We start from the raw sequence: 16,042 nt of genomic DNA on the forward strand, positions 1-16,042 counted from the left end.
AGAGTGAAAGGCAAGGAAGGAGAAACGTGCGTCTGCCGCTTCGTCAACACTCCCCTTGTCACTGCGGTGTGCCGCTCACTCTGCGGGGTGCTTTTTGTTTAAAAGTGGATGGTGGAACACAGCCAGGTTGGCAAGAGTTCAGGTTGGCACTGACCGGGTGGGTTAGCGCTTCATGCCAGGGCCTGGAACACACTGATGACGTACTCTGCAGCGGTGAGAGATGTTAGACCTCTGCTGGTGCACAGGTTTCCATAGCTTTAAACCAAGCTGCCCGACACTTCTGCCTGTGATTCAGTGTAGGCCGAAGCTGGTCAGATCTGCTCTGATTCAGTATTCTGGGGAGGTGATGATTGGATGTATATGAATATATGTTATATGGACATTGGAGTGATCAGTTTGCTGATTTGATAATTATTTGTGCATAAACCTGCCTCCAAATTCGACGATTAGTTCAAAGTCAGTTTTTAACCCAGGAACCTGAAGGAGTCAGGCCAATGTCAACCCTAGGACCTACACGAGACGAAGTTGACACGGTCTGTGTATGCTTAATCAAAGTACTTATGTCCGGCAGCCTCCGTCTGTGCTTATTTGAGCAAAAGGTCACGTGTGTTGACTCCCTCCTTTGCTGAGGGATGTTCCCAGTGAGTGTCCATGTGTGGGCTTCAGCCTCGGCCTCCTCCTGCTGTAGACCCCAGTGGTCTGAACTAAAGGCCTTGTCTTCAGCTGTGAGAAGGACTAATGAGTTGCTCTTGGCAGTGTTGAGTTAAAGGACTCCTGGCTCTGCTTGAAACAGCTTTGACCAGGCTATTTTTAGCAGTGCAAGATTGCATTATCACACGCGATATTAAAGTACTTTTGGAAAATATCAGCAGGCAGAATCCATTGGAATTGTGGGTTGGGTATTTGAAGAAGGAAAAAAAAAGATTTCTGATCAAGTTAGAAACTTTGTGGGTGAAGTAAACTAAATCTTCCTTGGATTAAGTGTACTTGTAGGTAGACAGATTTGATCCTCATAAACACTGACTCTCAAAGAGTCAAACTTTTGCAGAATACATTGTCACTAGTTGTAACAAGGGTGTTTTTCTTCATCTCTGATCTTGTCTCTGCGCAGGATCTCGTCAGGAAGGGCATTCCGCATCACTTCCGAGCAATAGTATGGCAGCTGTTGTCCAATGCCCAGAACCTGCCCATAAAGGACCAGTACTCTGAGCTGCTGAAGATGACGTCGCCCTGCGAGAAGCTCATCCGCAGAGACATCGCCCGCACGTACCCCGAGCACGAGTTCTTCAAGGAGAAGGACAGCCTGGGCCAGGAGGTCCTCTTTAACGTCATGAAGGTACGCTCTCGTGAACAGCGACTCTTGAAGGTTCTCTCTTTTGAACTCGTGCTCTTGAAAGTATGATCTCCGGATCTTTCATTCTCTTGATATCACCCTACCTCGGACCACTCTGCTTTCCAGTGGAAGCCGTGCAGGATTGGATGGGTTGGCTATTTTTTGGGATGTCATTGGTTCAGCACTGGTTAATGCCTTTGGTGAATGCTATTGGAAAGGAACTTAAGCTCAGTTAGGGCATTGTCTTTGTGGTTGGGCAATGGAGCTCTAGGACGTTGTTTTAATGAAAACATCAGTTAAATGTCTGAATGTAGATGTAGTTGGTTGAAAATGTTGAAGGGATCCCATGACTACAGCACCTGAGTCTGACCTTGAGTAGTAATGGTAGCACATGTAGTGTTAAGTATTCCAAATAGCCTTTGGGAATTGGTTGCAAACCTCAGCTTAGTAATGGCGTTTAAATGTAGAACACCTCTGGTCAAGAAGGCATTGGTGTGAGGTTTTTGGAAATTGTATCTTGGCTCTAAAACGACAAGATGAGTGTTTTGGTTTCACAGAGGTATTCATTAGACAGGCTTAGCGCTCGGTGCTGTTCTGGTGAAAAAGATACGGTCTCTAGTTCCTGTTGCCTCATGTCCACAGGTCCGTGTTCTCACCCCTGCACAGTTCTGCTAATGGATTCTGCTGCTCTACAAAGAAATTGGTCTGATCAGCGATTTTTGGCACTGTGGTACATGGCAGGAATAAATGCTTAGACACGAAGATTCTGTGGCCTTTCATGTATTTCACTGAGGATCCTTGTCACTAATAATGTTGTTTGGGACTCTATTCATACTTCCAAAGTGTTACAATGACCTACGTGACCTGCTGGGTGCAGAAGCTTCCCATCACCTTTGGATTGATGTTGTTGAATTAAACCTTCATCCCTGCTGACAGCATCTCAGCCAGTTCCTGTTCATTTCCTTTTGAATCCAGCTGATTCAGGGCAAATGCACATTAAGGCCCCCGAACACTCAGCTGACACCATGTGTTGTAGAAAACCGTCGCGAACACAGTCCCTGAAGTGCTCACGCAGCAGGGCTCCTGGACAGTGACTATTTTGAGCTGTCTTGTGTCTAAAAATGATTAGTACATTTATAGACTTAATGACTGTTGTTAGGCCCTTAGAACATCTGTAGATGTAAGAATATTAGCAGAACATTCCGGATTACACACGCAGCTCATCAGCGCAGCTCGTTATGCTGTAACCCTAATTGTAACTACAACAGCTTGATGGCAGTTCCTACATACTGCTTTGGGTCCACTCATTAGGCTCCACTCATTAGGGTCCACTTCTTGTTGTCACAGGCATACTCACTGGTGGACAGGGAGGTGGGCTACTGCCAAGGGAGTGCCTTCATCGTGGGTCTGCTCCTCATGCAGGTAACCGCCATCAAACCGAACAAAATCGGCATTATTCCGTGTTTAAACCAAACATAAAGGTTTACGTCTCTGCATGTGAAGTAATGAGCATGAGTAATGAGTGTCTGGATAAAATGATCAATGTTTATACAAATACCTATACTTAACAGTATTTGTGTATTGTGATATATTTAAGTTTAAATAATAAATGTTAGTTTGTCAGAGTTGGTGACACTGTGTGTTTGTGTACGGTTAGATGCCAGAAGAGGAGGCGTTCTGTGTGTTTGTGAAGTTGATGCAGGAGTATCGTCTGAGAGAGCTGTTCAAACCCAGCATGGCTGAACTGGGTCTCTGCATGTACCAGTTTGAGTGTATGATTCAGGTGGGTGCTGACTGGGTGTGTGACACAAAATATTTGATGAAGGGAAACAATGATATGGGTGTATGTGTACAGTCTTAAGTAAAATCTAAAATCTTAAGTAAAATCTAAAATCTTAAGTAAAATCTAAAAGTAATATACTGTTTTTCCACCCAAGCAATTAATAACTGTATTAAAATATATGTATTTTAAGAGCAGGAGGTACACGCAAGGTTGATGAATGTATTAGGTGATCATTTTCTTGGTGATAATGTGGTGAAGACATGCATGTATGGGTCTGGATTTGATGTTTGTAGTAGTCTAGCATTTGTTTGTACTGTTGGTACAAACATGCCACTGTGCGAAGACACCCTGGGGAGAGGTGCCCTGACAAAGACAGGCATGTCTCTCCGTGTCCTCGTCTTGACACTCTTCTTGGACGTCTGTGTCTCCACCAGGAGCAGCTGCCCGAGCTCCATATACACTTTCAGGCGCAGAGTTTCCACACGTCGATGTACGCCTCATCCTGGTTTCTCACCATCTTTCTCACCTCCTTTCCCCTGCCTGTTGCCACAAGGATCTTTGACATCTTCATGTGCGAGGTGAGAAGACAGCGAGTCCCAACAACCATCTTCTATCGGAGGCCGCCGTCTCGGGTTGCCCTGAGTGTTATGCGCTCACACTCGCGTTGACATATGTTTCCATTCTTGTTTCTAAGGATTCGTGCTGCTTTTAGCTGGTATGCTGGTATGAAGTGGGTGTTGGAATGCGAGCGATGACTGCCCTCTGCTGGCTCAACACGGTCATTGAAGATACTTCATTAACGTTTGCTTGTGTAATTGTATAGGGCCTGGAGATAGTTTTCCGTGTAGGCCTGGCCATCCTTCAGATGAATCAGGCAGAACTCATTCAGCTGGACATGGAGGGCATGTTACAGGTCTGTAGGTTTTACTTTTGTTTCTGTTGTCTCACCTTCTAGATCGTTCTACATGGTTGCTCACCCAGCCGTTGTGTGTGTGTGTGTGTGTGTGTGTGTGTGTGTGTCTGTGTGTGTGTGTGTGTGTGTTGGTGCTTCCTCTGATGGTGTCTCTTTTCAATCAGTATTGTTTTGTCTCTGCTTTAAATTGACCTGGAGAGGAGCTTAATATTAATGAGATGTTCTTTCAAATTTGATGATTTGGCTGTGAATAATATTAATGCACTGATGGTGTCCTCTACCCCATCCAGAGCAGTTAAGAGAAGGGGATGTCACCTTTCCACTGTGACGTCTCCCCTTTATTGTATATTTAGCTTGTCATTTGAGAGGACGGAGAGTAGAACAGTTGGAACTCTCCACATTTCTGTTGTCTTTTAGTATTTTCAGAAGGTCATCCCTCACCAGCTGGACAGTGGGCCCGACAAAGTTATCCAGGTTGCTTACCAAGTGAAATACAATGCCAAAAAGATGAAGAAGTACGTATACACTCTCCAGAAGACATGATCTGGATTTGATTGATTGATTGATCGATCTGATCTCTCCGAGAGTAGCTGTAAATGTGTTATATGTTGTACATTTGCAGGTTGGAGAAAGAATACACTACCATAAAAACTAAGGAGATGGAGGAACAGGTGGAGATAAAGGTGAGATGTTGGCATTTTTGTCATTTTTGTACTGTGTTTCTGTGGTGTATATGCTTCCTTTATGGATCACCACAGATTTGTAGAAACTGAATGTTTGGTGGGACTGCAGGTCATCGCTGGGTCTCTCTTGTTTTGCAGAGACTGCGCACAGAGAACAGACTGCTGAAACAGAGGATCGACACCCTGGAGAAGGTGAGTGCTGGCTGCATATTCGACAGAAGGGGAGGAGCCGTGCGCTGTCAGTCAAACCATTTCACACCAGTCAAGCTCATCGTTACGCTGACTTTCATCTCCGACCTTTTCGTGACATGTCTCTCTGCTCACCATCGCTCAGAGAGAGAGAGAGAGAGACAGAGCGCTCACATGTACTAACATGGCTGTACATCTGCACGAGCAATAACAAATACATATTTACCCACCGGGGCCGCGAGTACTGACCAGTAGGCGTGCACAGCGTGCATGTTGGCTGTGTTTGTTCAAACAGGTAAGTAAAGTTCAGACCAGTGCACATCCGTCAGGCATGATGGTTCCAGTCAGGCAACGCTCCACCGGTTTATAACACTAACTGTACGGCTGCACGCAGACCCTGGCCGGTCGTGTCAGGCCTTCATTCCATGCCACGACCCGTGAATGCGGCATGCAGTGTTGCATGATGGGACACTCCAGCTGTGCCCCGGTGAATGGCGCAAGTTGTTTGCACTGGTTCGTCAAGACAAAAGGAAATACCCTTCTGGCCCCTCCCCCTAACTTCCTGCATGAGATGCATGTTAACCTTTAGTGCTCTCCAAAACCATGACTGATGTCCCCACACCTAACCAGACGTCGTAAACGAGCATGGCGACCACGTGACCACGTTCAGACTCTCCATCGCTTCTGGCATTTTCTGCTCTTCCACTGCAGTTTCTCCGTAGCATTCACTGCTTTGCTTCATCACTGCTGCTGTGCTGTCACACCTGTGTCGTCACATCCAGGTTCCAGCTCTGGTCTTTTTCTACCCCGATTCTCTCCAGCAAATTTACATGGGCTTTTCTAACCTCTGTATTTCCTTATAGTATGTCCATAAGACAAAAGAAAACATGTTGACACGGCATTAGGGGAGTTGGGGAGGAAAAAGAACAGTTTTCTGTCAGAAATCACTGTTTTTTTTTTTTGGTTTTACACTTCTGTGTTGTAATGTCCTTTGATTTCTCTCTCTCTCTGTGCCTTCCTTTGTGGATTTTCTGTTTGTAGGAAAGTGCTTCCTTGGCAGATAGATTGATCCAGGTATAACCTTCACTCTTCTCTCCCCCTGACCGTCTTCTTTCGGACTGTTTTCTACTTACTTGGGCAACTGTTGAGTGATTTGAATGTTTTGGAGTCATTGGAAGAATTCATGATGTAAAATGAAGCAGAGAAAATTCAAGATTCCAGAACATCCCAATCAACTAGCAAAAGACACGTCTAGGTTAAACACCTCCATATACTGCTGTATTGCTCTCCTTGCTGTGCATGCTTGAAATTACTTTGATAATTACACTTTTTAGTGAATTTGATTAACAAAATAAGCCCTGCTCTGAAGGAAAGTATTTTAACTCTGGCCGTTGATCTTGGTGATTGATGGAATTACCCCCCCACCCCACCCCACCCCTAGAAATCAAGACCAAACAATAAAAGAAAATCTAATCTGTGAAATCAGCTCCGTGATCATCTAACCTGATATATTATCCCTATAAGAGCTGTTAACAGCATGTTGGCACATCCACTTCTAGTTTACTTGCCCCCTCTGCATCGTTTGCCTTCACACCGCCCCGCCCCGCCCACTTGGTTCATCCCGCCCACTATTGTGCGTGATTGGTTGCGTCAGGGTCAGGTGACGCGAGCACAGGAGGCGGAAGAGAATTACCTGGTCAAGCGGGAGCTGGCCACGGTGAAACAGCAGTGTGAAGAGGCCAGTGCGCAGCTGGAACAAGCCCAAAGCACCATCAGGCAGCTCCAGCTGAAGCAGCCGCCTGCGGTAAGGAAATGTTCACAGACCACAGACAGCGCCCCCTACAGGACAGGAGGACTGCTCAGAGCCTGCTGCTTGGAGAGAGAGAGAGATATTCCAAGGGGAATAAAAAAAAATAAAATAACACACGCGTGCACTCACACTCAGAAGTGCTTTTTGAACTCTTTGGTAAGGCATTTCACTTAGCCAGAGATTCATACAGTTGCCTAGCAACACAGTCTGGGCTGTGGCAGAAATGGGATTTGGCAGTTCTTGTAATGGCACCATTCACATACATGACTGCGGGTTGGGACACGGTGTTTGGAGGAGAGCTGTGGTCATTTGCACGCCCAACTACGCTAATCAGCCTCGGGAATATGTATGAGCATGCAGATAATGCTGTGAATGGTCTCCGGGAGGCCCGTGGTCCTGCTGTGAACTGCTGGAAGCTAAATGAACAGTATGGGCATTCTCACCATAGAGACGGATCTCACTCGTTTGCACACTCGTGCTCGGGCATGGTGTAGCACCATGAGTAGTAAAGCACCATTGTACCTGTGTTGCTCTGTGAGTGACTTTTTTTTATTGATTTATCTTTTTGATGCTTTTTTTCCTCATGAGGCATCAAATTTTTAGACTCTGCATGAGAGACATCCCCACCGGGATAAGCTGAACTCAACTATGAATGTGGGGAAAAAATGATGGCAGTAAGATGGCCGTGTTGCACAAAGGAAGGGTGTGTGTGTGTGACTGTGTGTGTGTGTGTGTGTGTGTGTGTGTGAGAAACTGAAACAGTGAAACTGTAAAGGTGTGTGATCCTCTGTTAGAGCCGTGCTCTCTCGCTCTCTTGTAGAAGGTGAACCCACGTTACTCGGAGGACTTCGTCCTGCAGCTGGAGAAGGAGCTGGTGCAGGCCAGGCTGAAGGAGGCTGAGTCCCAGTGTGCCCTCAAAGAGATGCAGGACAAGATCCTGGACATGGAGCAGGTGTGCTCATCATCTCCTCCACCACCTACATTATACACTCCTCTATTTACATGTATTGTTTTGTACCAAAGAGACTGTGCAGGGAGTGTGCTGCAGGTTCAAGTGAAAAGTGTGTGTTGTGTTCCAGAGAAACACGTCTCTGCCGGATGAGAATAACGTGGTGCGACTGCAGGAGGAGCTGATAGGTGTGAAGCTCAGGGAGGCCGAGGCTCTGATGGGCCTCAAAGAGCTCAGACAGCAGGTGCGGGACCTGGAAGACCATTGGCAGGTGAATAACCTCTTACTCTCTCACTCACTCACTCACTCACACACACTCACTCACACTCACTCACTCACGCACGCACTTACGCTGTGCCACTCTGCTGCGTAGAGGCACCTGGCGCGTACGGCTGGCCGCTGGAAGGACAGCCCTCGCAAGAACACCAGCAGTGAGCTGCAGGACGAGCTGATGAGTGTGAGGCTGAGAGAAGCAGAAGTTCAGGCTGAGCTGCGCGAGACCAGGCAGAGACTGCTGGAGATGGAGACGCAGGTACACACACACACACACACACACACAAACATACACACACACACACACACACACACATAGAAACATATATATACACACACACACACACGCATAGAAACATATATACACACACACACACACACATAGAAACATATATATACACACACACACATAGAAACATATATATATATATACACACACACACATAGAAACATATATATACACACACACACATAGAAACATATATATATATACACACACACACACATAGAAACATATATATACACACACACACTTAGAAACATATATTTACACACACACACACACACACACACACACAGAAACATATATACACACACACACACACATAGAAACATGAATATATACACACACACACACACACTTAGAAACATATATTTACACACATAGAAACATATATATATATATATATATACACACACACACACACACATAGAAACATATATATACACACACACACACATAGAAACATATATATACACACACACACACACACACATAAACATATATATACACACACACACACACATAGAAACATACACACACACATGCACACACATAGAAACATATATATATATATATATACACATATACACCCACACATAGAAACATATACACACACACACACACATGCACACACATAGAAACATATATATATATATATATATACACCCACACACACACACACATAGAAACATATATATATACACACACAGAAACATATATATACACACACACACACACACACAGAAACATATATATATACACACACACACACACACACACACACACACACACACACACAGAAACATATATATACACACACACACACATAGAAACATATATTTACACACACACACATATATACACACACACACACACATAGAAACATATATATATATATATATATACACACACACACACACACGTAGAAACATATATATATACACACACACACACACACATAGAAACATATATTTACACACACACACACACATAGAAACATATATTTACACACACACACACACATATATACACATATACACGCACACATATATATACACACACACACACACACACACACACACACACTCCTGTATGAAAAATGTGTACAGCAGTATAGCACAGAGGACCTGCTTCCGTGCTACAGGTCTTATGTAAAATTCTCAGTGTCTATGACATGAAGTAAAGGTACATGCCTCATCTGGATTACCTCTACAGTGGTTATCAACCTTTTTACACTACGTTGCGCCGTAGAAAATATTGGAACTATGTTATTTTTTTATTGTTAAAAAAATGTGAAGGAGATTTCTCCATTTACCACTAGAGGGCGTGTGTCTACCACTAGTGGTTACAGTTTGAGAACCAGTGCGCGAGAGGGCGACAAAGGTCTAGCTTGAACTTGGGTAGCCTATGTCGCAGACACTTCACAGTTCAGTCTCTTGGACATATTAACTTTTTTTTATTAATCCAGAAATGTTCTCCTTAGTTGTCTGCCTCCAAATGTATATATATATTTATGTATGTGGCTGATGAACATTGTTTGAATCAGTCAATTTCTGTGTCCTTTAACTTTCCAATACATTATGATTGAGGCTTTAAAGTTCTTCATGAGTTCCAGGCATAGATTCTGAATGCATTAGGGATATTTGGCTTTCAGGTGAACAATTTATTGACACAAAAGACCACAACTGGTCAACAAAAAATGTCAATGTCTCAGTAATTTGTCATGTGCCCATGAGTATCAATTACAGCTGGACAACGATGTCTCATGCTGTTCACAAGTCGACTTTATTGTCTGCTGAGGCGACACTCCACTCTTCTTGAAGGGCCCTCAGGTCATTGAGGTTCTGGGGTGCAGAGTTATGAACTTCTACAAGGTGACTCAGCTGATCCTGTAGGTTTTCTATGGGATTCAGGTCTGGAGAAAGTGCAGGCCGCTCCATTTGAGGTTCCCCAGTCTCCAGCAGCCGTTGATGATGCAACCTTGAGCTGAAACGTTGTTATCTATGATGAAAAGAAATTAGGCCTGTGTTGTTTATGCATAGGCACATGGACTTGATTAATGGTGTTATTCAAGTAGTATGAGCTTGTTACTGTACCATTCATAAAGTATAGAGCAGTTTAGTAGAGTAGACACAACTGCCCACACTATAATACCAACACCACCACCACCATTTACATTTACGGCATTAGCAGACGCTCTTATCCAGAGGGACTTACAAAGTGCTTTGCTTCTGATCACAGAATACATCCTAGGTAATAGTACGGATAGGCCAGAATTCAAGACACCATTGAGTCAGACTACTACTAAACTACAGGAATCAATATCATTACCTAATGTTTTGCAAGTTAGACGTTTGCCAAGAAGCACAAATAACCATAGACAGACATACAATTTAAGAACAACGGCAAGTGGTATCAGCTGAGTTAGTGCTCTGGTAAGAACTCAACAAACAGGTGAGTCTTCAGTCTATGCTTGAAGATGGCAATAGACTCTGCAGGCCTAGCAGCTAATGGAAGATCGTTCCACCATCTTGGAGCCAGGACGGAGAATAGTCTGGAGCTTTGTCTTCCATGAGACTTTATACATGGAGTTTCGAGTCGGTTTGCCTGCACACAACAGTGGCTGTTCATAGCGGTCTTCTTGTCATCTCCAACATTGTTGGCAGCCATCATTTCTGCTCAACGTGAATCGACTTTCATCAGTGAACCGAAGCCCTCTGACTCGTGCATGACACCTGAGCCCGGTGGTGTGGTCAGGTACCCTTGCAGGTCATCTAGCACGCAGACCACTCTGATATAAATGGTTTTGAATGGTCCAACATGACACTTGGGTACCTCTCACCTCCCTTAAATGTGCCTGGAGTTGTGTGGCATTCAAGATTCGGTTCCGCAGGGCACCGTTAACAATGAAGTGGTCATCAGTGTGGGCTGTGGCCAGAGGACGTCCACTTTCTGTGACTCTTTTCTGTAACCAGTCTCTGTATCTCTGTTGCAACTTGCTGATGACATTCTGTGATTCTTTAAACTCAGTGGCCACTTCCGTCTGAGAACATCCTGTTTGAAGCCTCGCAATGGTGAGGTACTGTTGATCAATTGTTGGGTGTCGCCTTGGTCTCATGTCAAAATGTGAACAGCACGATGAGGAGGACTGTTTAAATACCAACTCGAACTGAACCTGGAAATGTATTGGTCGATTCATGCATCAAACACCTATTGTGAATTTTGCCATTAAGCTCCTTGTTGCAGAACAAGTTGTGCAAAAATTACTGAACCATTAAACAGTTGGACATGAGTTTAGAGAAAAGTGTAGAGAAGGTCACATCAAGTACATTACAAACAGGTAGATTTTAGGTTCATCCTGAAATTTAACCCGAAAGCCAAATGTCCCTAAAGCCAAACATTCATATTGTGCGTAGTGCATTAATAGAACTGCACCTGTTTGATTGGGCACATGGATATATGCAGCAAACCTGCTGTGGTTGTACAGTGAGCACGGTGATCTGCTGTCTGCTGGCTGGTCTTCACCTGACTCTGGGAACGTTGAAGAACTGACCTACATCACCTCACCACCAGCCTCTGGCCCTTTCGCCCAAGGTTGAATATGCTTGTCAAAGCAAAATGGCGCAGGTTGAAGTCCCAACTTTAACCACTCTGTGCAGAACCAGATCCACACCAATCAGCTGCGGAGGGCAGAACAGGAGGCCCGGCACCTACAGGAGAGGCTGCAGATCCTGACCAATCAGACCAAGATGCTGCACGGCGAGCTGCAGGAGGCCAAGCGCAAGCAGGCTGAGACCGAGTGCAAGGTGAGCAAGGGGGAGGGGCTACACCTGGCTGGGGTGGGCGGGGCTAGGCGGGGTCAGTGGGTGGCGCCAACACTGTGCTCTGGCCACCACTGTGATGAAGCACAAGGCGGAGCAGATGTCCCCATGTTGTGCGAATGTCATGCTGTTTCATCACCAGCGTTACTGATTCGGTGAAGGCTATCTTATCTGGGGTCACACTCAGCAAATCCTCTCTTGTAAAGAGGAACCTGTGGGTGTTGTTTTGAGCTTCTGTAACAAAGAGATAATTTTGTCTCTCACTCTCTCTCCCCCCATCTTTCTGTCTCTCCCTCTCACTCTCTCTCTCAGAATAAGGAGGAAGTGATGGCGGTGAGGTTGAGAGAGGCCGATAACATAGCAGCTATGGCAGAACTCCAGCAGCAGATCTCTGAGCTGGAGATTCAGGTACGACTAGGAGCTCCAGATTGTCTCCATGACCTGGTGCTTCACACAGAGCGTGAGACCACCAGACATTTATCAATACCTGATTAGAGTTTATCCAGACATACATGAGCAGACAGTGACTGACACGTTCACGCTAGAAGTCACGGTTTGATTAGGGTGATCTTCATTTTGGCACCATGAGAGATGAGAGTTTGCATTCAGGGCATGGGATGTCTTTAGGACTTAAGGACAACATGATCATGTGAACACCAGACCAGGATCATCAGCTACATTTGGTCAACATCAACCTCCAACGTTTCACAGAAGCTCAGAGTAGCCGTTTTAGTGTACATAAAAGTAGTGCTAGAAGTAGTGTAGATGGTGTACTATTAGAAGTAGTGTTCATAGTGTACTATTAGAAGTAGTGTAGATAGTGTACTATTAGAAGTAGTGTAGATAGTGTACTATTAGAAGTAGTGTACATAGTGTACTATTAGAAGTAGTGTTCATAGTGTACTATTAGAAGTAGTGTACTATTAGAAGTTGTGTATATAGTGTACTGGACTTGTCTGAGCTAAGCATGCTGTGTGAGTGCTGTTAGCCTGTGGTGGTGCCTGAGGAGATTTTATTCTTAAAGGCCTGTTTTCACCCTTTTTCATGGTATCCATCAACCTCAAGAAGAATTAATTGACTAAGACCACAAACCTGAATGAACCTCTGACTAAGGCACCAACACTGGTGAAACTAGAGAAATCTACAGCCTCCAAATTAGTAGCCACTCATGAAATGACACTCGATTCTGGCATGTAAGTATTAAGGTAGCAACAAGGTGACTGAGATGTAAAGAGATTTATCTGTGGGTTGGAAGGAAACGCCACACTTGTCGTGCAGGAAGAGTGAAATCATTTAACGATCAGATTAACTCTGAAGTTTTCTTATAATAATCTTGTCATACATCTTTCTTCCTGGAATGACTAAATGATGCCACAGGATTCTAAACGTGATTCTTTAGTCTTTAGTCATTAGTCTTTAGTCATTAACCCTTTGTAGGTGGCAGCAGGGTCCTCGTGCTGGTTGTATGTAGTACGAATGAAGTAGCAAAATGTGTCAAAATAAATCTGTCACTTGCACTCCTGCCCGGGAGAGACTGAGATGCCTCAGTGTTTCTCTGAAGTGTGATTATGACTGATTAAGTCAGTAAATGCCTTTTGTCCTTGAATCTAAGCATAACGCTGATGAGTTGAGTGTTCTGCTAGTCAGACTCTGCTGCTGCGGAGATTCTGTGGATGTGGTTTTGGTTAGCCACAGGTCTCTTTGCCCTAATGGCTGTGGGCACAAGGCCCTGCTTTACCAAATCATGATGGGCGTAGCATAGCGAACACGACGATCGAAAAAGCGGGGACACGACGTGGTGAGACTTCCTGCTTGATGACGGGATGCACGACCACAGTGGCAGAGCTCACCGGTTATTAAAACATCGTGGCTCATCAGTCATTATATCGCAGCCCAGAGCAAACGATGAGCTCATCGTTTCCATCGGAGCTTCACCCAGAGGCCACATCCTAGCCTACCCCAGTGTGGGCTCTCAGCTTAAAGCCTCAACATGTCACCAATACGATCGGTCGATGGCTGCTTCGCCCACGCCTCAGCCACACATCCCACAGCTGGAAAGGGCTCCAGCCTGCTGCTGTGGCGGCTGGGCCGTGCAGACGTGCTCTTAGTCACCTCACAGGGGTTTCACATTGGCTGGAAAGATCCCCGCCAGTATGAGTGCTTCCACCTGTCTGACACCATTACGCCAACTCGACGTGTGAGAGCTTAAGGTCTTTCTCTAAATCACTATTGCCGTCTGAAAACTCGTACGATCGCGCTGGCTTCGTTGAAAGTGTGTGCTGTTGTACACGTTGTATGGTACGATGAGAAGAACCGTAGTACCTAAACGGTGTTCAGCCTCTGCAAACAAAAACCCTGCAGCCTGCTTCTCTTTCATTTTCACGCCAGTGTCTCTGTGCTGACTGCAAATGGCTGCTGCTTTTGGGGTTTTTTTTTCACGTCCCTTGATCTCTATGGTGAAGCTGTTGCTTGCATGGCCGTCCAGCGACCACAGCTCAGCTATCTTCACTGCCATATGCGAAACCACTTCCTACCCGGTTTTAGATACCCACTGAGCCAGAATCAAAGCAGACTTTTTGCTGAGCTTCTACACAGGCCGAACATCTACCGTAGGACAGAGATTTAACTGAGCAGTGGTCACCGAACACCTTCGACCCAGGAGATGATGCCTGTTTATGACTGCATGCATCTCAGGAGGAGACTCAGTATGTTTTAATGTGTAGGCAGGTTTACACACACACTACCTACACTATGTTGCGGAGGCACTGAAGGGTTTTGTTTGTTACTATGCCAACCAAGGATATTTAGAGCACTGATACCTCACTCAGGTTTTTCCCATCCGAAATAGTGATCTAATATGTAAAGTGAGGTCAAACTCATTTGGATGTGACTTTTAGAAGTTTTCTTTAGTAAAATGGATGTACATGTTTTTGTACATGGAAAGGAATAATGTTCCTGCAGGGAGGCTGCACAGGAAGTGATTAAACTTAATCCACCACTCGAGACAGCACGATCTCACACACACTCATTCTTACCTTGTCTACTTTGATGTTAATGGAAGGAATTGCCCTTCCTACAGAAACAGCTTCTCATTACCTGGTTTATTTATCAGAAATCTCCCTCGTCTTCAGAATTAAACTTGGAATGAAACTAAACTAAGAGTTTAACAATACTCGTCTTCTTTTTATTTTTTATTGGATCAATAGACTCTCGTATCTTGTAAGGGTAGTGTGTAGGGGATGTGTGTGTTAGCCCACCAATGAGAACTCGCCTTGGTGAAATTCTTCTAAATGTTCTGCCCTGCCATGAAGTCTGCACCATGTTCAGAAACCACACAGAACACCATGGTCTAGAATGACTACAACCAGCTGTGCAGGAGGTGTGAAAGAATACAGAGATTTGCTGCTAAATACGTTATGACTCATAGGTTCTAAATGTTTATCTAATTTGAACTCTAGGCTCAGCGATCATAACAAAATACTCTTTTTACATGAGTAAAAAATAAATAAATAAAAACATGAGTAGCTTAGTATGACGATGTTCATGGCAGAGACTCGTGAACTCAAGCGAAATGTCCCAACTAAGCACCAGCAAGGAGGCTGGTATCCAGGAAGACCAGCTAACAGCTAGGTTTTTTAATTATTTGTCTTGTCTGTGTATTTGTTGTCATGGTAATAAATATTTTGTGTCGTGCACCACTCCCTCGTCACCGTGACAATAGGGATTTAATAAATTAGCATTATACTAAAATGCATTAGTTTCAATGTGCACATATGCGGCTGAAACAGGTAGCCTAGTGCCCCACTAATTTTTTTAATTTAACATTTTTAAACTAATTTAGAGAAGGAAAGGCACAGACCCACACATGGTCACAAAGATGATGCAACATGTGTGTGTGTGTGTGTGTAGGCCACAAATTAAACCCACCCAGAGCGGCCCCTCATACAGCAATTAATGACACCGCTACGGCTGGTAGCCTCAAGGGGGCCAAAAGGATTTACATTC

General features: G+C 44.6%; 1 protein-coding gene across 5 annotated transcripts in view; it reads left to right on the forward strand.

The window, feature by feature from the left end:
• Positions 1 to 16,042, forward strand: part of evi5b (ecotropic viral integration site 5b) — a 46,841-nt gene that overhangs the window by 19,247 nt on the left and 11,552 nt on the right. For 3 of the 5 annotated variants that reach the window (XM_077015076.1, XM_077015077.1, XM_077015078.1), the window contains exons 4-18: positions 1,112 to 1,336; positions 2,681 to 2,755; positions 2,991 to 3,116; positions 3,551 to 3,694; positions 3,940 to 4,029; positions 4,447 to 4,544; positions 4,652 to 4,712; positions 4,851 to 4,904; positions 5,943 to 5,975; positions 6,556 to 6,705; positions 7,532 to 7,663; positions 7,791 to 7,931; positions 8,034 to 8,192; positions 11,876 to 12,022; positions 12,350 to 12,445. In XM_077015076.1, coding sequence (XP_076871191.1) covers positions 1,112 to 1,336; positions 2,681 to 2,755; positions 2,991 to 3,116; positions 3,551 to 3,694; positions 3,940 to 4,029; positions 4,447 to 4,544; positions 4,652 to 4,712; positions 4,851 to 4,904; positions 5,943 to 5,975; positions 6,556 to 6,705; positions 7,532 to 7,663; positions 7,791 to 7,931; positions 8,034 to 8,192; positions 11,876 to 12,022; positions 12,350 to 12,445 — 1,731 coding nt within the window. The remainder of the gene's footprint in view (positions 1 to 1,111; positions 1,337 to 2,680; positions 2,756 to 2,990; positions 3,117 to 3,550; positions 3,695 to 3,939; positions 4,030 to 4,446; positions 4,545 to 4,651; positions 4,713 to 4,850; positions 4,905 to 5,942; positions 5,976 to 6,555; positions 6,706 to 7,531; positions 7,664 to 7,790; positions 7,932 to 8,033; positions 8,193 to 11,875; positions 12,023 to 12,349; positions 12,446 to 16,042) is intronic. The other 2 variants (XM_077015079.1, XM_077015080.1) reach the window with 2 other exon arrangements.

Source organism: Brachyhypopomus gauderio, chromosome 8 (assembly GCF_052324685.1).
Source record: "Brachyhypopomus gauderio isolate BG-103 chromosome 8, BGAUD_0.2, whole genome shotgun sequence".
Classification (NCBI taxonomy): Eukaryota; Metazoa; Chordata; class Actinopteri; order Gymnotiformes; family Hypopomidae; genus Brachyhypopomus; species Brachyhypopomus gauderio.